This window comes from Microcebus murinus, chromosome X, assembly GCF_040939455.1.
Source record: "Microcebus murinus isolate Inina chromosome X, M.murinus_Inina_mat1.0, whole genome shotgun sequence".
In the NCBI taxonomy this organism is placed as follows: domain Eukaryota; kingdom Metazoa; phylum Chordata; class Mammalia; order Primates; family Cheirogaleidae; genus Microcebus; species Microcebus murinus.
In genome coordinates, this window is record NC_134136.1 from 60,732,587 (window position 1) to 60,756,162 (window position 23,576).

Genomic DNA, 23,576 nt, shown 5'->3' on the forward strand with positions numbered 1-23,576 from the left:
AGTGAGTACCTAGGAGACATTTGTTTTCAGAATCCCTTCTAAAAACCTGAAACTTTACATGCTGATTTTGTACAACTCCTTTTGAAGTAAACCCGGGTGGCAGAACAGTGCTGCTCTAACAATTTTGAGGTGGCAGAAACACCTGCAGTGACAGATAATTACAACTATTGCCGTGTCTCTTGCTGTGTGTTTCCTGTTTGCTAGCTGCCTTCAGGATGACTCATATTTGTTTTCATGATGACAACTACTTCTTTACCTCTTCCCTGATTAAACTTTGTAATACCTGTGACCCCTTGGCTAGCTTGGTTCTTTCCATAAGAGCCAGTGTTCATCCCTTTGAATCATGGCAGTAAAGTTTTCTTCACAGTAGGCAGGAAACAATGGCATACACATCACAGTCTCAAATAATTCCCTAGATATTGTTGCAAAACAACTCTCCTCACCTCTTGGCACACTCATCCTTGCCTTTTCCTGTGAACCCAACTCTTCTCTGTATGTGAATCAAAGTCACCCTTCCAGAGCCAGCTCAAGTCTCAGGTCTCCTACTGCTCACAAAATTCTTATCGTTTATATATAAAAGAAGCAAGTACAGGTTGAGTACCCAATCCTAAAATCTAAACCTTTTTGAGCACCGACATGCCACCACAAGTGGAAATTCCGCACATGACTTCAGGTAATAGGTTGCAGTCAAAAGGCAGGTGCGCAAGTTTACTCAGTGTCCTCAAGGGAAAAACAAAACTACCTTCGGGCTATGTGTATAAGATGTATATGAAACATAAATGAACTTTGTGTCTCCATCCCCAAATCTGAAACCCAAAACACTTCTGGCCCCAAGCATTTCAGATAATGGATACTCAATCTGTTAATGTTTTTGCATGAAAAAACACTGGAAGTATATTTAAATTAATAAAATTAGTCACTTATAAGGGGCTGGGGTGGACAGGGATGGTGAGGAATGATTTTTCACTGTATGCCTTTTTATAGTGTTTGATTTTTGAAGCATATGATTGTTACCTATTCAAAAAGTTAAAATTAAAAAATGAATTAACTCCCTTGGTAAATTAAGAAACAAGACATTTCTAACTGATATATTTCAACTTAACTACAGGAATAAGAGACAACTTTTGGAAACAGAGCTAAAATGTTGAGCTCCTTAGAGGTTACCCAAATAAAATGTTTAAATCAATGTGAAACTCAGGTCTCCATTTTCTTTTATTTTTTTAAAGTAATTTCTGTTCTTTACAATGTGTTATCACACACATACATACACGCGTGTGCACTTGCACACGTGCGCACACAGAGGACTTGAGATGGACAGAGAAACAAGGATAGCCTCCAAACATAATTTTTTTTTACAAAGTTCAAAGATTACATTTATGTGCTTTTCAGTCATTACACAATGTACAGACATGATCCATTTAATGATTTATGCTCCCCAAATGGTTAAACAATGAGGATTTTCTATGAAAGACTAGACATAAAAGTTTTTAGAAGCAGAGTACTGTTTCCTACAAAAACCAACCTCAGGCATACATTTATGTTTACATATAATCCTTGAGAATACTACAGTAGCAGTGCATAAATTCATCCTATAAAAAGATCTGAATGATTTTCAAGAGACTCTTAATAATGCATTGTGCTTTCAGATAAAAATCCTAAGACAAAATATCAGTTACTATGACAATAACAGTTAAAACTGCATATATATGTTAGAGATCAGAAGAGGCTATAAAGAAATGTAAATAGTTGTGCTTAGGGGACTTTTTTGGCAAAGTTGTTTTAATAATAAATAAAAACTTAAAAAATGTCTCAGTGACTGATATAAAATAGACACAGCTATCAAGGGTTTTCTATACTTGGCTTACAGTTTAAAGGTGAAAAATCATCTCCACATAAATCACCTGGTATCTGGTAATCCCAGTCTGGGCAAGTCACAGGCAGGCAGGCAAGGAGCTTGGGACACAAGATAAAGGGATTTTTCCCCTATTAACATAAAGCATTAACCAGAGGTAAAGCCAAGGTGAACCAACTAAACAAATGCCTATCTTCCTTTAGAACTCTTAGACCAAATAGAAATGTCACTCTACTTCTCTGAGGATTTTTAAAAAACCCATATACTTGGTATCTGGACCACAACCCATTCTGTAGTTCACGAGATGAATTAAACATGTCCTGTCTACTGTGGAACCCTGGGTAAGCATGATCCCTTAGTACCTTTTTTTTTTTAATCCTCCACACATTAACTATAAAACTCTTATTTTAGAAACACCATGGCAACTGTTTATAATGATAGAGGGCAAGGTATAATTTACATAGTAACAGTGATGTTCTTAGGTAGAAAATAAATGTAATTTTATTTTTAGGCTGGTCAGTTTGCTCTTTTAGGTCTTTAACTTTGAAGGACACACGACCCTTAACAATCAAAGTAAATTAGAAAAAAAGATGAGAAAATAACAAGTGTTTTAATTAAAGCCTTTCATACAACTGGCATAAATATAAAAGGAATTTCTTCAAATAATTTCCTAGGTGTCACTCAGAAGCATCCTTGCTGTCTGTAACATAATGTGCTGGAGTCCTTCAAATAAAATTATAGAGTAATTTAAAATATATTATACATTTGCAATCATTTAAAATCATTTAATAGTTTGTAGCATGTTAATGGAGTGAAAGAGATAAAAGGCAGTCCACATTCATATTTTCAAGATAAATTTACTTTCAGAAGCCAACTGAAATCCTTGCTCATGTTCTAAGTATAGCCATTGTAATAAGACCTGAAAGAAGAAAAATGGAGAACAGTTAAAGATATGCATTTTATACAATCTTCCATTCAATAAGCAATTGTTTGGACCTCAATGAGCAAATGAGGAGCCAGGAAAAAAAAAAGAGAGAGAAAAGAAAATGAGCAAATGAAACATAGCACATAGGCAGGCACCCTACCAAGAACTCAAAGTCAATTTGAATTTAGTTGATATTATACAGAAGAAATCCAATTTACAGCAATGGCCAGTCACTGGATAGATTTAATTAAATCACTAATGTCTGGCCATAGCTAATCTATCCATCAAACATTCCTCTTACTTTATCCAGTCACATCTGCCATAATAATAGCAGTCATGCCATTTGAAAGTGTGGACAAAGCCAACAGACTTTGTCAATAGAAACACCGAGAGTCTATCTGCATCCCAGGGCCTTAGGGCCACAAAGAGACAAAAGAGTAGTAGTCTTGCTTTGCTTGTCTCTTTTGAAGAGACTCCACATATAAAACAAGAAGAAGAAGAAGAGGAAGAAGAGGAAGAAGGAAGAAGGAAGAAGAAGAAGAAGAAGAAGAAGAAGAAGAAGAAGAAGAAGAAGAAGATGCTCAGTCCTAAGTGAATGGTAAGGAAAGTGTGACAAAGAAGTACAGAGTCGGAGAATGATCATGTAGGAAAGAATGGAGCAGTCAGAAAAGTTGAGCCCAATGGTAAAAGCTGAGATAAGCCTTAGAAGATGAGAAGGCATTCCAGGTGAAGGACCAGGACTCTAGAGGAGCTTTTCTGAAATTAAAGAATAATCTAACAGGCTCCATGCGAGGATGTATAGAGGGAAGCAGCTAGACAAGATTAGCTCAAATAGTAGAGAGTCTCAAATACCAAACTATGGAGTATACTTCATCCTGTGGACTGTAGGGAGCCCCTGAAGGCTTTGCAGAAGAAGGTGATTATGAAACCAAAACAGAACAGAAATCAATCTGACAGTAATGTGACGGATGGTTTTGGGGGAAAAAATGGGAGGAAGAAATAGGGAGAGAAGGAACACAGAAAGTAGGGAGAGAATTTAGAAGACAATTTTAAAATAGAAAAGAGAGAGTGCGAGAGAGAGCAAGAGAGAAAGCGTGAGTACACACACTAGGGAATACTGAGAGGGAATACAGAAAAGAGTTGGCATCTAAGCAGAGGTGAGAGGAAAATGTGAGTTAAGAGTCATTCATCACCAGACCCTAATCCTTAAAACATGGAAGGTAGTGAATAATTGTTTGTTCAATTGAAATAATTAACTATAATATTTCAAGCCAGGATGACTGAAAGAATGATTGAACAGGAAATAACGGAACTGGCTTAAAAAGAAAAGTTCATGATATTTAAAAAAGCAGCATTCTTTATCATTATCACTATATTCATTTTATCTAAGTGTTTCCTAGGAGCAATTCCTAAAAGTAGAAATGCTGTATCACAGAATATATGCCTTTTATATTTTATACATATTTTATACCATTTTAAGTCAGCAGAAGGAAAATAATTGAACACAGTATTCAGTACTAGATAAATAAGCTGAAAAGAACTAAATGTGAGCCAAAAATTAAATGTTCAAGTGCACCTGACTTCAACATGCACTTGAGGCAATCTTTCATCTGTTTGTCCTTAAAAAAAAAAAAATCAAGCCCCCCAACATAAAGCCCTACACATATGCCCCAAATGCATCTTTAAAACCCTTACCTAAGATATAAGCAGCCACTAACTTTTGATTCACACTTAAGTGGAGGTAGAGAGGCACCAGCGATTCCATATCCCCCAGCGTTGGCAGCATCAGGGCTGCAATGCACACCACTCCCAGGAAGATAGTTAGTAAACTAGGTCCTGAGGAGACAGTGCTGTTTTCTGTAAAAAGACAAAAATCTCTGAGCTTGCTTCTAAAAATGTTAAGACGAAAGTTCCTTCACATAAACTGGCCACCACTCACCAGGATTCTGATGTTGTCTAAGTTCTCTGACTCTTTCCCCATTGATCCCATTCCTTGGGTACTTATCTGCTAGACTAATCTGGAAGCCCATGACTTAACTTCTCTGAGTCATTATAGGATAGAATGTTGGGATGGCATTGGGAGGCAGCCAGTTCCTACGGAAAAGCAAAGTGGTCACCACCACCCCCATTCCACCCTAGTCAGTGGAAAGTATTTGAACATGTATCATCAATGCATGTATATTTATAAATTATATGCATGAGTTCTATACTATTACAATTTATATAAAACATATAAATAGATTTTTTTTTTTTTGAGACAGAGTCTCACTCTGTTGCCCCGGCTAGTGTGCCATGGCGTCAGCCTAGCTCACAGCAACCTCAAACTCCTGGGCTCAAGTGATCCAAATGGAATTTTTGTAAAATGTGCTAAAATATAAGTAAAAGTTCTGATATTTTCATCTTGTACCTCAGTGGATTCCTTGTTTGTACTCCATTTGAGCCCACTACATAAGAGCATTACTATCTGCTGGAAATATCTTAGGGCTGTCTCTAGATAGGTTTGGACAGAATAACTGCATCCTGCTACCAATTTTGAAAATATTAGGGCACCAAAAAAACAGCACTATTGGAACATTATAAAGCTGCCTGTGGAAGTGTTTGCCCTCTGCTCTCCCATTTATAGCAAAGAAAAAAGCAGCAGAAACAATATGTGGCAAATATGCTAAGGGAAATAAATCAGTCACAGAAGAACAAGTAACTGCGTGATCTCACTGATAGGTGCAATCTAAAATACTCAAACTTGGCTGGGCGTGGTGGCTCACGCCTGTAATCCTAGCACTCAGGGGAGCAGAGGCGGGAGGACTGCTTGAGGTCAGGAGTTCGAGACCAGCCTGAGTAAGAGCAAGACCACATCTCTACTAAAAATAGAAAAATAGAAATAATTAGCCAGGCGTGGTGGCACGCGCCTATAGTCGCAGCTACTCAGGAGGTTGATGGAGGAGGATCACTTGAGCCCAGGAATTTGAGGTTGCTGTGAGCTAGGCTAATGCCACAGCACTCTACTCAGGGAGACAGAGACTCTGTCTCAAAAAAAAGAAAAAATCTGTCAGGGAAGTCCAGGAGTAAAAATAAAGAAAAAAATAATAATAAAATACTCAAACTCATAGAATCAGATTAAAATGGTGATGGCCAGGGGCTGGGGAAGGAGGATAATGCAGCTTGTTAATCATGGGCATAAGTCTCAGTTATGCAAGATGGGTAAGTTCTAGAAATCTGCTCTACAACATTGTCCCTGTAGTCAACTAATACTGTATTATACACTTGAAATTTTAAGGTAGATCTCATGTTAAATGTTCTTATGATAAAATTTTGTTGTCAGGCCTGCAAGTCTACAGTTCTGGCTGCCTATGTACCATACATATATCTGTACTTTTAAGAAACCAAATAACAGCATTTTCTATTATGTAGTGTTTCCCAAACCCATCCTTTCATTAAAAGCAATAGTCAACAGCAACACAATTTTTGTGTTTTATTAATGAAATAATCCTGTTCATTCTATTATTAAATAGAGCTTTTCTAAATTATTAATACCTTAGCTGTTGTATGGAGTTTAATTGAACTTTGCTAAAGCCAGATAGGTGAAAACAAATTCAGATTTTATAGTGATTATTGCTTGGGATGAAATAATAGCATAAATATCTAAAAAAAATCTAAAGTCTTATTTTAGCTAATAAATGAAGTAACCTTATATTTATATATTAATATGTTGCAAGGATGAATTTAAAGAAAACATTTATTACAACTACACTGTTCATTGTAAACCCACAATAAAGACAATTTCAAAGAATTTTTAGTATTTAGAGAAATTTCAAAAACATTTGCATAAAAGCTTGAAATTTTTGAAAATGGAAAGAGCTTTTCTCCCCTGGTACTAGATGACTGTTGTAAAAAAATGTTATAAAGAAATAGAAAACATAAAGGTTCCTCCGTAATCCCATCCTCTTAGAGATAACACTGTTACAGCTTGGTATATATCCTTTCAGATTTCATAAATGCCCATATAAACATGTAAAAGAATTCTTTCACATAAATGAGGCCATTTTATACATACTGTTATATAACTGTTTTTTCCCCTCACTTAGAAATACATTTGAAGCTTTTTCTATGACAATATATAAATATCCATCATTCTATCAGATCCTTGTAAATGCCTGCCTGGCACGCCATCTTATAAATATTTATGATTTAATCAATTCCCGGTTGATGGGCTTTTAGGTCATTTTCAATTTTTTATTATTATAAACAATAATAAAGAGCATAATTTTCTTAAGCCAGAGGGCACAGATTCAAACAGCACAGTCATAGCAGTTTGTGAATAATGTAATTAAGATAAACCTACTAAGATTCAGCTGTATCTTTTTAAATGCCTTTTCAATAACCTGGGCTCTTAGTATTTTATGAAAGTATATTTTGTGGGTTTCTCTTAATTTAACAGTTAGATTTTTGTTAAGTGAAACAATCCACAAAATATAAAATTGAATTTCTACACATAGGCAAGGTCTGGAAAATAACACAGAACACTTATATAAGATTTAGTAAGTGCATGGAATTATAGGTGCTTTTTTCTTTCTTGAATGTTACTGCCACATGTCTTTTATACAACAAACTTAAGAAAATATTTCTCATTTTTACTGACTTTTCAATACATTTTAAAATCCAAATTTTTTATAATGTAGCCATCAACCATTTTCCAGCTAATGGTGAGTCTCACAACACTATTGCATTTCTAATGCTTCTAATGACATGATTTTGCTGAACTGTTTTCTAAGCTAAATAAAGACTTTCAAATATAATGACATTGATAAGTCTCCCAGAAAACAATCTCAATTTATTTTAACGTTTTAGTTCAGAGAAACTTAATGAAAAACCTGAGTATCCTACATCCTGGAGACCACACACAAATCACTATAAATGTAATAGACAGGCGAAGTTAAAAATATGACTTTGTCAACAGAGACTAAATCAGTCATCATTATGCTCTAGTAAAGAAGAAAACTTTACTCAAATTACTGGCAGATTATTAGACACACTGCGGTAAATACCCATAAACAGGACATGTTGGCCAGAACTGTGAATGGGGCTCTGCTATGGTATTGTCCTTCCTCTACAGAGGGGAGACAGCCATAGAAATCTGGTAAGCCTAAGAAAACCAATTCCATAGACCCTCACCAGACCTGAAGTCCAGCTTTCCCAATTCAGCTCATTCACACATTTGCTGTGTAACTTACTCTGTGCCAGGCCCTGTGCTAGGTGCTGAGGACACAATAGGAACAAGACAAAAATAAGATGCCTATTTTCATTGAGCTTCCTGACAGTAATGGCTTAGAGATCCCCCCCCAAAAAAAAGAGACTACCGCGTTGTTATGCCAATATCACCCATCCTCATTCATCTACCTACTCCAATTTTACAATTAGAAAAATTCTCTAATATACTTTAGATACCAAGGTTCGTTATAAAAATGATTAATACATACTGTAATTATTGATTTTTCCTGAATTCTAATAAATTAAAAAAATAAAAGTAATAAAGTTCTCCGTATATATACAGATAGACACACAGCCATATACACCCCTAAATCTTAACTCTTATTATTTTTGCCCTTATTATTTTACCAGTCTGTTAAATATAAAACTGAGCTCCAATGACCACTTTAAATTATGAATTTAACATCAAAAAACAAACTCATTAAATGGCCTTTCTTGTTCTAGAGGAATCATTTTAAAAGGGGAAACTTGCATTTCATAAATAAGTAAACTTTATAATATTGATCTGACAAGGTGACATTTGACAGAGGTTCTCTTTCAGCTTCAAAAGAGGAAAAGCTGGTCCTGTCACTCAGCAATAGTTGCTGAGAAGAAAAGAGTCTTCTAACTACTGCCTAGTCCCCAGTCCTGCTATCACCAGAAAATCTGAGCCCTCCCTACATGGCCCGAGAAGAGATAGTTGGCAACAGTAAATTAAAGAGGCACTACTCTCTATCTTATTGAAATAAACATTCTATCCTGGAGAACATTTAGGAGATTAAAAAATAAATAAAAGAAACAACCATTCTAAAATGAACAAATTGATATGGATCTATGGATTAATGTAATGACAAGTAGATTTTTTAAAAATCCCTCATATATCATGTTGCAATTTCAAGGACAGCTGCTATCACATTCATATATCATTATCAAAAAGCTTCCGTGTTTTTCTATGGAAAATTTTATCTTCCTCCTCTTGTAACAGGTTTGGAGGAGATAATGAGAAGTTAAGAGGAAAAGGGGAATAACATCCAAAGAGTTGAATATGAGGATAGTGTCAATGTTGAAAGAATATATCATAACACTTTTGAATATCTAAGCTGGAAGGAAATGAGGACTGGAGAGGGATTCAATTAATAGCCCACAGGGGATATTATAATCTACTTAGTTTAATTAACTTCAACTTTAATGAGATTTTTTTTTCAAAATAATATGAACAGTGCACTAAGCTTGGCCTATTGCCAAACACAATCTCTCTCCTCCTTTGAACTAATTAAATGAGAAAGGATATAGGAAAGTCATAGAAACAAAAGTATAGAATTGCCAAATGGTACTAGCATCATGAAGTATGGTGCATACAGTCTCAGATTTATATTTATAGATTTAAATCTAGATATATGTAAAAGGCTACAGCAACATTTGCCCTCTCCTTGCAGCCTAGTCCAGTGAGAGACATTCTCCCCTCTGAAAGTCCAGCTCTAGGCTTCTTGCTCTATTTCGGGCACCCGATTCTCCAGGTTCAGTTTTAAAGTAGTTGACTAGGTTTAAAGTGGCAGATTATTTTTCTAGTAATTCTTCTTACCTCTCCCATTTAAAATAATTATTATAAATAAATAGCTAAAAAAATGTGTAAGACCTCAAAAGGTCTTTAAAGACAACCCAAAACTACCTGGTTGAAACGACTGCTCAAAAAATAAACCTTCAGTTAAATGTTCCTTTATTCTTTTATCCTCTTCTTCCTTTTGTTGTTCTTTTGCAGATGGAAGAAGAGTAGCAACCACCTCTTTCCTTCCCAAAGCTTTCCTCTGGCTTTGCTCGGAAACTTGGAGACGGAATTTATCTATTACACCATAGTGACAGGATCGAACATCTCTATGACGAACCACACTGAAAACAGCAAAAAAAAAATAGCAAATGCTGTTTAGATTTCTGGGGCCTGTCAAACAGAATGGAGCAAGATATTTCAATACAGTAAAACAATATTAACTGACTATAACCAAATAGTCAAAAACAGAAATTTGTTAAGATACTAAAAAAAAAGAAAGAAATCACAGTATAATCCTAAACAAAATAGGTAATTCTGAAATATGTGATGAAAGCACATACTCCAAAACATAGAATAAAAGTCTTAAGTATAAGAATGATAGGTAAAGAAAACTCTCCTTAGCTATGATTTTTTTTTTCTGGGTATCTGTATACAGCAATATTTACCAAATAGGAATATATGAAATTGTTTCTTCCCCACAGACATCTCATAAATTTCTATTGCCACTTATTTATTGCTCATGTAACAAACCTCACCCTAGACTTAAAATTGAATTCCATGCATGCAGGTAAAAATAAGCAATTGAATAAGTAAGTAATCCACCATGACCAATGCAACAGAAGGCTAAGAATATACTTCTGTATTTCTCTAAAGAGAAAAGAGTACAAAGCACTATAATTTTTATGGGTTTTTTTTTTTTGCAATTCCATTTATTTCACTTCATTCTTACTAGGGAACACAAAACAATTAGGTCAAAGGTAACATTTATTTGGCAAGAGACTACATTTCTTTGGAATAGTCCTTGCATGTTATGTACTGAATGAAAATCAAAAGATGTGCAAAAACATGTTCTCAAAGATAAATCATTTTATGGCTTTGAACTGATGAAAATGTATTCAAAAAAAGAATTCTGCTCATTCTCGCAGAAGATTTAAACAAATACAGTGTATTTGATAGCTTAAATTAAGGCTGGTCAATGGATCCATCTGGTCATCCCTAGTTCTAAAGTGAAAATTAAACATGAACAGCTTGAACAAACAATCATTTTTTTCTGATACTCTAAAATGAAATTATCTGTAAGAGCTCAGATAACCTTTTACAGATGAGTAGTTACATACTTGCTTCCTGTTTATATAGAGCAAATTCCAGCCTTATTAGCTGAGCCATTTCAGATGCATTTATATTACTATTGTTCTTAGACTATAGTACTATTAGTTTTCCAAATATCACTATAATAGCAAGATGATCCAAAAAAGCTAAATTCCCTATTATAGATGGAGAAATTTAAAAGAATAAGTCAGAACTTTACCTTCATAAACATCCCTGCTATGACTAAAACCACAACAATGAGAAAATATTCATAAAACTAACACATACTTTAGCTCCAACACGAAAGATTATTAACACACTTAAAATGTGTTACCAGGAAGTGATCTTGACTTACATATCCACACAACACTGGGGCTTTACTGCACCTGCAGCATCAACGACAACATACTTATTTGGAGTAGTACACAAAACTGAAAGAAAAAGTCACAATGGCCATTAGTACTTTTTTAAAAAATTAGTTTCTACAAGTATAAAATTACTAGGGACCATTTAAAAATCCATAAAATAGACCTGGGAGACTCACCTTTGAACTTTAAGGCAAACTCATAGGGATTGTACAGAGTCAACACTTGCTTATGTGTTGACTGATCATCTGCATAAAATATTAGCTCCGTGGGAAACACAAAAACAGGAAGATTTCCTTCCACTAACTCTGGTTGTCTTTTTTGTTGATGCATTGACACTGAATCCCCCTTGCTGTAGCTTCTGTCTTTACAGTCTCAAATCTATTTTGGACTTTTCTTAGATTCAGTTAAAAACTCCAAAGCATTTTGGCAATCTAGAAATAGAAGGAGAAAGAAAGAAAACTGAATGATACCTATTTTCATTATTCTATAGTCCCTCCACAAAAAGCATGTTTAACATGCATTAAAATAGGCCCCCAAATTATTTACACATGCCTTTTGACCTCTTCTTTAACTTATTTAACTTTTACCAAATTATCCAAGAAGTTTAAACATGTTCCTTTCACATTCAGAATCTCAACCTATGATAAATTATATAAATACTCAAAGGAATAAAGAAGTATTTCTCAAATTAATCATCCTCTTTCAAAGAGGTGAGATCCGACGGGACATCAGTCCTTTTAAACCCCATATATATATATATTTTGAGACAAGGTATCATTCTGTAACCCAGGCTAGAGTCAGTGACATCATCATAGCTCACAGCAACCTCAAACTCCTGGGCTCAAGCAATCCTACCTCAGCCTTCCGAGTGGCTGGGACTGCAGGCATGCATCACCACGCCCAGCTAATTTTTTCTATTTTTTGTAGAGTCAGGGTCTCTTGCTTAGGTTGGTCTTGAACTCCTGGCCTCAGGCAATTGTCCTACGTTAGCCTCCCAAAATGCTAGGATTACAGGTGCGAGCCGCCAAGCCTAGCCAGATTGTTTTTTCAAGAGACAGGGTCTCACTGTGTTGTCCAGGCTAGAATGTAGTGGCATCATCATAGTCACTACAACCTACAACTCCTGGGCTTAAGCAATCCTCTCCTGTCTCAGCCTCACAAATAGCTGGGAGTATAGGCATGTGCCATCATGCCCAGCTGATTTTTAAAAAAATGTTTTAAGAGGCTGAGACAGGAGGATTGCTTGAGCCCACAAATTTGAGGTTGCTGTGATCTAGGCTGACGCCATGGCACTCTAGCCCGGGCAACAGAGTGAGACTCTGTCTCAAAAAAAAAAAAAAATGTTTTAAGAGATGGGGTCTTGCTTTGCCCAGGCTAGTCTCAAAGTCCTAGGCTCAAGGGATCCTCCTGCCTTGGTCTCTTAAAGTGCTGGAACTACAGGCATGAACCACCATGCCTAGCCAAACCTCAGGTTTTTTAAAAAGTAGAATAAATTAAGTATCATGACAACTGATTTTACATGAGTCAATTAGAATTCTTAGAGACTAAAAAATAAAACACAAAGTTTCCACGATTTCTAGGAGAAAAACATGAGAATCACTTTTACACTCACGTCAACAATGCTTTATTTAGTGCCGTCTTGGCAGCATGGGTGGGAGAGTTAATCGTTTTTCTACTAAAACCCCAGACAAGCTAAAATGCCTTGAAAAGAGGACGAATAGCCACATTTGCAAAGCAATCCTTGGAGTTTTCTATGAAAATCCAAACTCAGTAGTAAGTATGCTTTGGCATGCCAGTGGCAATGTGCCTCCCCTCCTACATCAAGTACACATGTTTTGTGCGAGCTATTTTCTTCCAACTTCAGAGGCCTTTTTGGATTCCCTCTGGGGTTCTTGAATATGTTCCAGATAGCTGTAGCTGACGTAAGTCTGTCTGACTGATAAGTGTGATGTTTCTGTATTTCCCAATCTTACTTTAACCAATATTCTTATTTAGCAAGCACCCTAAGTGTGGCTTTTAAAAATAAAATGCAAAAGCTGAAACATATAATTAGAGAAAATATCTGATTTTTGTCCTGTAGATCACATCTTTAAAATAGGCTGTAAACCACTGAATAGTTTGAAGTTCAGGGTCTCATACATTCAAAGAGAAATAAAACAAATGAATAAATTATTTGGTTTTACTAGCTTTCAGGACTCATTATGCTCTGATTCTGTTAGTGGCCTTTCCAACTTCTATCAAATAGGATCTGTATAATCATGTATGCACATTTTCATTCTTTTCTTTCAGCTAGACATCTATTATATGCCAGGAACTACGTCAGAAGCTGAGCAGAGATACAAAGATAAATAATGTACAGGCCTTGCCCTCAAGAAGTTCAAGTGTAATTGACAATAAAAATACTGAGGCAAGCTCTATTATAATGCATTCCATGGTATATGAAATGCTAGGGAATCAGAAGACTACACAAGTAATTCTACCTGGGAGAGAGGGGCCAGGAGATGAATTTAAGGTGGTCTTTAAAGAAAAGAAGGGTACATGGTTATGTGTTGGAGGGTGGGCATTCAGACCAAAGGAACAGCATACACAAGGCATAGAAATGTGAAGGTAAAAGAAAAGGCACTTAGTTCCATGGCTGTCTCAGATAATCATTTGGCTTTATAGCCATACTTTATAGCATGCGTGTAATTCATAAGTGTTGGATCTGGGGGGCTTTTTTTTTTTGACTGAGCTGAAAGGGCCTATCAACATTTTTATTAGTAATGATATGTAACATTTGTATAATTCATAACAGATGACAAACTTTTTATTAATTACATAGACTAAATAGATTAATATACTGTATGTAAAATTCCTGGATAGGACTTTCTATAAGCCAGGCAATGTTCTAAGTGTTTGTTGTTATTGTTTAATTATAAAGAGACCAGACAGATAAAAAAACAAGGTTGGAAAGCCTCCAGCCTCCTCATCCAGTATTTTTTCCACTATACCAAACTGTCTGTTTCAATAAAATAAAACTAAGATTATTCTGAAAAGCATCTGATTAAATAATTCTAATTTTGTGGTTTTAATTTCTTTCTTTTGCTCAAAGCCATACACATTTCTATTTGGATAAAGTGCCCTCAGAAGTTTAGCATATAATTTTTTTCCATAGAAAATAATAAGCTCTATAATTACTTTCTTAGGAAGCTTGGCTATTAGGAAGAAAACAATCAAGTTTGATATCACTAAATAATATGCCCCATCTCATTCTAAAATTATCAACATGAGAATTTAGCTTAGAATAAAAAGTGGTATCTCTAATTTGTGGGGGATAGGTTAATCAATAAATGTTGGTTAAACCAGGTATCCATCCAGAAAAAAATAAAGTTGGATTTATCCTTTACTCCTTATATCAGGGTAAATTCCAAACAGATCAAAACTTTAAATGTAAAAATAAATAAAACCATAAAAGCACTAGAAGAAACCATAGGAATTTTTTAAAAATAATCTCAGGCTATCTAACAATGACATAAAACCAGAAACCAAAAAATACTGATAAATTCAACTACATAACTTTTAAAATTCTGCATGGCAAAAAACTATGTAAGAACATTTGCAAATCACATCACAGGCAATGTCTAATTTCCCTACTAGGTAGAGGATCTACAAATTAAGAAAAGAAAACTCAATGTAAAAGTACATACAATTATTGTCAAAAATTAAACTTAAAAAATGAGCAAATATTTCATAGAAAAGGAATATAAAAATTGTTCTTAAACTTACCAGAGGATGTTTATCCTCATTCACAAGGGAAATGCAAACTAAAGCCATACTGCAATAAAACTTTTGACCTATCAGATTAGCAAAAATTAAAATTTTGATAGCACATGGTGGGAGAAATCAGGCACATTCTTACATTGCTAGTGGGGATGTGAATTGGCATAACCACTATACCTGCCAAAATCAAATGCACACATTCTCAGATCCAGAGATTCTACTTCTAGGGAATTATCTAGTATATATATTCCCCTTATGTGAAATCATGTATGTGAAAGGTTTTCTTTATAGCACCGAGGATTAAATAAAATGATTTATGTGAAACACACAGAACAGAGCTTGGCACTGAATAAGAGCTAGTTGTTGTTGTTAGTAGCAAAAGACTGGAAACAGTCCAACCGTCCATTAATAGGGGATTCATTAAATAAAGTGTGGTCTATCCATTTGCTGGGATACCAGATATCTGTCAAAAAGAAAGACAAAGCTCTTTGTGTAGTTGGACATGGACTGATCTTCAAGACGTAGTGTTTACTAAGAAAAGCAAGGAGCAGTGCAGTGTGTAGCATATGCTACCATTTGTATGAAAAGGGAGAAAAATGAATATGTAAACCTACTGTCTATGGATGAAATCTTTGGAAGGATACCCATATCCGTTCCTGAGTGTCTAGGGAAGGGAGGAAGTTTTGTCTGCATATCTTTTTATGTCTTTTGAATTCTGAACCCTATGTATACTTTTCAAAAAATAAAAAATCAAATTACACAACAACAACTCTACTAGGGCCTAATTTGAAAAAGGTGCCAATTTTGAAACACAAGAGAGAATTTAGAAACAATGTGTGAAAAATCTGTTACTCCATTTTCTAATTTATGATCCTCTAATAACATACTGAAAACCTTAAACTATGTTAAATAGAATAATTTCGATTATTTTAAATAATTTTATACAAAATAGAAACTCATAATGAGAAAAACAAAGGTTTATTTAAGATGACTTGCAAACTTAAGAACATGTGCAACTCTAATGTAAAACTATATATTATAAAAGAGTATGAAATGATTCATAAATCTGACTGGGAACTCAAAATTAACCATACAGACAAGTGCTAAACTCTTGGTTCTAACTTCAAGGAAAGGTTAGTTGGCACAGGTCAGAGTAGAAATTTTGCTAACTTTGAATAATGACATAGAAATTCTTATTCTTTTAATTTTTAAGGTCTCTTTTTGAGCTTAATATGTATACATTTCCCCATGAAACATGAATAAGCTATCTCCTTCTCACTATTTTTATTTTTTTTTTACTTTTTTTTAGGTTCTTAGCGTCTTTTTTTTTTCTGCTTTAATATTTGTCACTATTTGTTTTAAACAATGTCTCACTCTGTCACCCAGGCTGGAGTGCAGTGGCATACATAGCTCACTGGAACCTCAAATTCCTGGCCTCAAGGGATACTCCTACCTCAGCTTCCCAAGTAGCTAGGACTACAGGTGTGTGCCACCACATCTGGTTACTTTTTAAATTAGGGTCTCACTATGTTGCCCAGGCTGGTCTCAAACTCCTAGCCTCAAGTTATACTCCCACCTGCTAGGATTACAGACATGAGCCACTGTGCCCAGCACCTTGTCACTATTAAACATGTGTTTAATCATTTTTGAGCAGTTTACTATTATTTCTTTTCACATCCCTGTTCCCACTTATCAGTTATCTTGGCTAGGATATAAGTTACTTCCTGAACTCCAACCAGTGGAAATTAGGGAAGAATTAACACCAGGCCACCAGAGCAATATTAGCAACTCTGCCAACAAACATAATGAAGCATAACACCGGCCTTTAATTGATGGTTTTCTGGAGACTAACACTTTCTCTTTGCTTGAGTCCATATTACAAAATGATAAAGTGCAAAAATCCTGGGGAGAGATTATATACTAAGCTGGTAAAACCTTACTGCAAATCGGTTTATGAAGTTGCTTTCCAAAAGTCAAGTGTACACCAAGTCAAAGAATGTTAGCTCTCAATCTTTCTCATTTGACAGATGAGGAAAGCAGGCCCAGGAGGATGGTTAAGAGACTTACCCAAGGTTGCACAGGGTATTGGTGACAGAACTCTGGTGCCCAGGCTCACACTTCCTTATAGTCATCATCTCCTCTGTGTCTTAATTCAAAAGTCCTTCTCCCCTCCTCATGCTGACTACCACACATGCCCTCGTCTCTAGAAAATTTCTCTGCTTTTCAAGATCAGAGTTCTCAAAGGATGATCCAAAATTCAAGTTACAATCAAGTCTGTATCGCCTGTATTTCATTTTCAGTTTTATAAAGAAAAATCAAAAGACAAATTTCACTTACTGAGTTGCACACACTTTCTTTTCCTGATTATAAAACAGCTATGGCTGTCAGTAACTATTCATTAAGGCATTAATAACCATGGTTTGCCCCATTCTTCCTCTCTGGACAGCAAAATTTTACTCATTCTTCAAAACCTAGTTCAAATTCTCCCTCCTTGCACTGTTCCTCTACTACTCTGATCTACATGGATCTCACCAATTTTATGGTATTTTTAATGTACCTACTGTACAGGTTAAACATTTTGACATTTGTTTTGTGTGCACTGACTCCTCAATCAGATTTCAGGTATAATACCATATTGGTTTTTGTAGGGTGGTTTTGTTTGTTTTTGCACCCCTCATCGACTCAAGCTCAGTGCTGGGCATTTAGCAGATAGGGAGCTTATCTGTTATCCTACAGGTGTCTACTAATAACCGTCTCCTCCATCCAGGAACATGCCCCCCCCCATAGCTGAACACATTTTGTCCATAAAAGACAGGCAAAGGATCCTAATTAGAGGAACAGTAAATCTTAGGTGGCTGCTTGCCATGGGTTGGGGTAAGAGGAGAGCAGAGAGAATCAGCACTCCCAGCTGCCTCTCCTCCCCCCTTCCCTCCTCCTGTTTCCCTCTCATTTCCCCTGGCTCTTCAGAGCTGCAGGCCAGCAGCAGTTTGGAAATCTGAGGCTCCAACATACTCCTGACCTTACAGGCAGACAGTGCAGCAGGGAGCTGGTGATACAGGAAACTGCCTTGGCCTCCTCCCCTGTATCAAAGGCACAGAAAATCAATCCTGAATGAAAATTTGAAAGAAAACCTATGTGTGCACACCACCTTGTGACCAGTTTGCAAACTACTCTCCCACAAAAAGAAGCATAAACACTAAAATCTTCACATACGCTTTCTACCATCAGTCCAGGGAGACCAGTACCCCAAAGTGTTGATTATTTTCTCTGTTTTCCTCACTTTGCATTGACCAGAGGAGGAAAAAATAATAAATAAGGCTTTGACATAAACAGGGGAGTTTCAATTTTATCAATTCAATTTTATCACCACAGATTCAAAACTTAGAGACTGTTAAGGAGCACAGAAACCACATTCACAGCATATTCTCATTTGCACCCTTCACACACCTTTTTCTGGAAAGAGGAGGCTTCAAGAAGAATCAAACGAAGTAAGTAGTCATTGGGGATTCCTGTTCTGAAGTGGTCCAAAGTTTGAGGACAGCTAAGGGTGATTCAACGTAGAACCTTCCCCAGAAACTAGTGACCCATCTGCTTGGCCACAACGTACCAAGCTACTTAACTACCTGTCTCTATCTCTTGCCGTTTACTCCCTTTTATCTGGGCACAGAGACTATCTCCTTTCACCATACTTGGTGCAGTCCTTGCCAATGGCCAACTAAATTCTAAATAGTTAAGAATAATAAATTCCTTTTCATTAATCTCACTTGTATTAAAACCTCTTTCTCTCCTATTTCATAAACTCAGCTCTCTACCTCTTTGAATTTACAGTATTGTCTATTAGGGTTTTTAATGGCTGGTATGTCCTTAAAATCATAATAAATGATGTTATAATGTTCATTTTATATTTAATGTGCATTGCTCAATAACTGGCAATTTTGTTTTCATGTATTTTCTAGGTTTTTGGTATCATTTGCTATCTTACTAATGGGATTGACTGCTACCTAAAAATGATAGGTAGTGACAGGCTATTCCATATTCAAGATGTAAAAGTTGAGTAGTGTATGTTTTAAGATAAAAAAAAAAGAATACCCTACAGTAATGTCTTTTTGAAAACACTTCATTTTTTAAAAATGTGTTATTTTCAACCTGGTTATATTTAATGTTATTTCCATGTTACAACATCCCAATATGTCTTCAGTTATTTCTTTTTTTTTTCTTTTTATAATGGGCAGTACAAGAAAACATCTTCAGTTATTTCAAGGTGTGCATTCTCAAACCAAAATCCACATTGATTCATTACATGAAATATATATGTTGCTACATGTATCACTCAGAAATTTTAGAATCGCAAATTCATTCAACAAACATTTGCTGAGCACTTATTATATACCAGGCACTGTACTAGGGAATATGGAGAAAAGATGAAAACATTGTCTGAGCCCTCCAAAAACTCATTCTAGCAAGGAAAAAAGATATATAGCAGTAATTAAATGTGAGAAGTATTAAATTGCTGGTACATACAAGCATTCTGGGAGCCTAAGGAAAGTTATCTGCCTTAACGAATAGGAGTTTGTAGTAGGAAAGGCATGCTTAAAATGAGCTTTGGCATTGTATATAGTTAAAAAATAGCATGTATGGGGGGAGTGGCAAGAGCTGAGGCTGGAAAGGTAAGTTAGAGTCAGAATGTAAAAGATTTTCTAAGCCAAGTTTGGGGGTTTAGACTTGATTCCCCATGCTGGTTGTTCTCAAAATGCAGTGCAGGGGCAGCAGCAGCTGCTTCACCTGAGAGCTTGTTAGAAATGCAAATTCTTAATTCTCACCCTAGACTTACTGAATCAGAAATTCCGGGATTGGGGCCCAGCCATCTGTGTTTTAACAAGTCCTCTAGATAATTCTGATCCACACTAAATTTTGGAAACTGCTTCAGGCAATGGGAAACCTCTGTAGAATTTCAGGCAGAGAGCTGACCCAGTAAGATTTGAAGTAGGAGAGTGGGTGCCATTGACCAATCAAGCACAACACCTGACTCCTCAGTAGTTACAATAAAAAACAAACAACCATTGAATGAATATGGCATAAAGAGATGAAGGCCTAGACTAAGGCAGTAGGAATGGAGAAGAAACAGATTTTAGAGATGTTTTAGAGGTGACCCAAGTTCAATCAGGTGACTAGGATATATCCATGCAAAGGTGTGACTGAAATAAATGGTTTTTATATAAAAGAAATTTGTACTCTTGTCAAATATATAGATCAACCTTTAGGTTTGAAAAAAGTAGACTGCAGAGCCTCTAGAAAAAAGGGAGGTCAAGAGCAAGTTCTAGTGTTTCCACATAGTCAAGAGCAAAGGGTGCCTTGGTTCATACGGGTCTTCTGGTTTGCTTGGCAGTTCTACTTCTCACTGTAAGTTAGTCAATTGGCATTCATGTTAACAGAAATCTTTTGTGAGTTTGGTTAGTGTGAATCAATCCCTGAGAATGAGTGATAATTTCTGGATGTGCAGACAAAATTAAATTTTGAACCCAGACAAAATGAAAACCAGACATTCATTCTGGAGATCTAACCAAGCTACTGCAAAAGTGAGATGCTGCTACAGCCTTCCTTTTTTATTCTAATTTAATCACTAATCACATGGTCTGCTTAGTTTAGGAACAAGCTGGAATGAGTGAAAGAATCAGACTTTGTACTATGCCCTGAAGGTCAAGAAAGTCAAGTAGAGCTGTTATTTCTAATTTTGGAGGCAGGATTTAGCCAAGGCCATCTTCAATTTCCTGATGAAGAGAGAGGTACAGGTCAACCTATACAGTTAATTTACCTAGTGAGAATTTTGCAGGGTGCAATTCGTATTTCTATTATGACTCTGGATATCTGGGCTTATTTGACCAACCTATTTTGTCAAAGAATAGTTCCCAATCAAAAAATGTACCCTTTTATGGAATTTGAAATCTATAGGGGACCCTGGAGAATAAAAGAAAACCTTCATATTACATATGAAGAAATTAGGGGCCTCAAAGAGTCAATCACTTAAAATATTCATTGTAGGGCAAGATTCTCCAGAATGCTACAAGGTGGCAAAACAACATTCAGAGTAACATTGGTAATTTGCTCCTTTGTAAGAACAGAAAAAGAACAGTAGCAAATGATTTACTTTATTGGGTTATTAGGAAATGAGTTTTTCTTGTAATTTCTTGTCTTATGCTTTCAGAAAATGGGGTTAAATGTAAAAGCCCTCTGAGAAAAAAAATTAAAAATACAAAAAATTAACAAAATAAAAATAAAACATTTGGGAAGAAAATGTGGGTGAACAATTTAAGAAACATTCATTATTTTATAAGCTATTTGTTCTATTTTCTATCTTTGCTTATAAAGGGATAGCTTTCCACTGAATGCTGTCCATTATATTTAATTATATATTACATGTATAGGGAATCCATCACAACTACCCCTCAGATTTGAAACATTCCTGAACTTCAAATGTCCTGGTGTTTGAGAGTTCTAGAAATGCTTCAGAAACTACTTTGATCTCGAGGTCTATTTGGGTATGTAGACGTGAACAACTTGAAAGACACATTTGGCCCTGTTTCCTGTTTTCCAAACTTCCCACTACTTTATACCAAATATATGTGTAATGTAAAAGTTGGTGTCTACTCCCTATTCAGTATTCTGCATACGACATTTTCTAGGCAAAGACATTTTCCAGTACTCAGGAGGAAGTGTGGACAAGATCATCATCAAGAATGTATTAAATCCCATGTGTGCCTTGCTTGAAAAAGTAGACTTTTCCCCTACTGTCTGGAATTCACATTAAGAACACAATGCCTTCCAAAAGCACACGACTGCTTTTTAGGCACGATCCAAAGGACCCAATTTTTCAGGTTTCTGTCCTCTTCTCATTTCCCTCAAAGGTCAAAAATCTGGGACAGTTTTTACTTAATATTTGCCCTTTTGTTCCCCGACGTGAGATCTCTTCAATTCTACTGGAGCAGAAATGCTACTTCAGCCCAGAGAGGGCATATGTCAGTTACTTTCCCCAAGGGGAAAACCACAGAACATTGATTAAGGGCAGGAGGGCTGGGGAGGGAGGATAAAACGGTCTGTCCAGGGACTTCAGCTCCACCAGATTGGGGCCCAGCCTTCCAACCCTCGTCCCCACACCGGCCGGCTCCATGTGAAACCGGTCATGTGAGCCTGTTTACAGCCGAGCAGCTGGTGCAACCGTCAGGATCCGTGCGGAGGTCCAGGGAGGGGGAAGGATTCAGGCCACGTACCCCTGCCCCCTCCCCCATTATTCCAGGAAGGCGTTCGCTGTCCCTCCCTGTCTCTCCACCCTACTTTCATCTCCCTCCAGGCAGAGACAGCAGAGCTGAAGCCATCCCGGGACGCTTGGGTCCAGCCCTGCTGATTTCCTTCCAGTTGCTCGCCAGGGGCACCGGCTGGGCTGGAGGAAGGGCGAGGTCGGTGTCACCCCGAACAGGGAGTCAACCTCCCTCCCCCAGCCCTCCACACTACCTCCGCCGAAGAGTTGTCCCAGGAGCCGCATCCCTGGGGCAATCGAACTCCGCCGGGCAGGCACAGGGAGGCTCCGGAGCCTGCCTTTGCCGGGGCAGGAGCGAGCGACACGCCGGCTGGCCAGACCCTGGGGCCGGGAGTCGCGGGCAGCGGGGCCACTGACAGTCAGAGATGGGGCAGAAAAGACCCCCTCCACCTTCTCCCCACCGCCCACCGGCATCCCGGCGCCACGGAGCCGCGCTGTCAGTCAGAGCCAAGCTCGGGCTTTGGGTATGGGTCATTCTTTCGGCGGGGGCGCTCGGCCACGTAACTTCCACGTTTCCCAAGTCGGAGGAAGTGGGTGACGGGACAGTGGGGGACTCTCACCTCGGAAACACCGGCTCCTCGGAAAGCAGCTGCTACTGCTCTTCTGCTCCTTTGTCAGCGTCTCTAGGCTGCACTGCCTGCTGGGATACCGGAGGACTCAAATGCCACCTCTCTCCGCCCTGGAGGATGAGCCGCGACTGGGGGGAGGGGAGAGGAAGAAGAGGTGGAGCCGGGGGCGGGGCGGGGGCGGGGCCCGGGGCAGGGCTTCGGAATTGGCCACTTGGTCTCTTGGGGTTCCCTCCTTTGTGCTCCAAACTTCTTATTTCTCTGGCTTCTGACCTGGCTCTCCCTTCCCACCACCCCTTGAGCAGAGTGGAGACACAGAGGGCCGTCTCTCTGCACCTGTTAGGCAGTCACCCTGGCCTCCTGCCCTCACTCCCTTACATACACTCACCCAATGAGGTACCCAGGGCTGGTTGATTCCACTTCTGAGACATGTCTTAGTGACCACTTCTTTCTCCACTTTATCCTCAGCATTACAGACCCTGTTTAGACCTCATGACTTTTTGCTTGTATTAATACCTCTGAAGTAGCCTCCTGTTGGACTCTCTCCTTCCACTCTTACTTCAATCTAACCATCTCCCAGACAGCAGCCAGAAGGATCAGATTATCTAAGATGTATATATGTGACATCTGCTTCAAACCTTTCAGTCTCAGCAGTACCTACAACCCCTTAGCATGATGTACAAGGTCCTCTGGGCC

General features: G+C 37.4%; 1 protein-coding gene across 1 annotated transcript; it reads right to left on the reverse strand.

The window, feature by feature from the left end:
- Positions 1 to 1,194: 1,194 nt before the first annotated feature.
- On the reverse strand, positions 1,195 to 23,007 carry MOSPD1 (motile sperm domain containing 1). Its single transcript, XM_012764801.3, has 6 exons — positions 22,875 to 23,007; positions 11,420 to 11,674; positions 11,231 to 11,306; positions 9,691 to 9,908; positions 4,473 to 4,634; positions 1,195 to 2,771 (listed from the first exon to the last, which is right to left on the reverse strand). The coding sequence occupies exons 2-6, from the start codon at positions 11,571 to 11,573 to the stop codon at positions 2,740 to 2,742; spliced, it is 642 nt and encodes a 213-aa protein (XP_012620255.1). The 5' UTR covers positions 11,574 to 11,674; positions 22,875 to 23,007; the 3' UTR covers positions 1,195 to 2,739.
- Between the last annotated feature and the right edge of the window lie 569 nt (positions 23,008 to 23,576).

Coding starts and splice junctions, on each gene's coding strand:
- MOSPD1 (XM_012764801.3), bottom strand. CDS start 11,573: ATGCATCAACAAAAAAGACAACCAGAGTTAGTGGAAGGAAATCTTCCT. Junction 9,909..11,230: donor CCCCAGTGTTGTGTGGATAT/GTAAGTCAAGAT, acceptor TGCTGTTTTCAG/TGTGGTTCGTCATAGAGATG. Junction 4,635..9,690: donor TGAGCAGTCGTTTCAACCAG/GTAGTTTTGGGT, acceptor GTCTTTTTACAG/AAAACAGCACTGTCTCCTCA.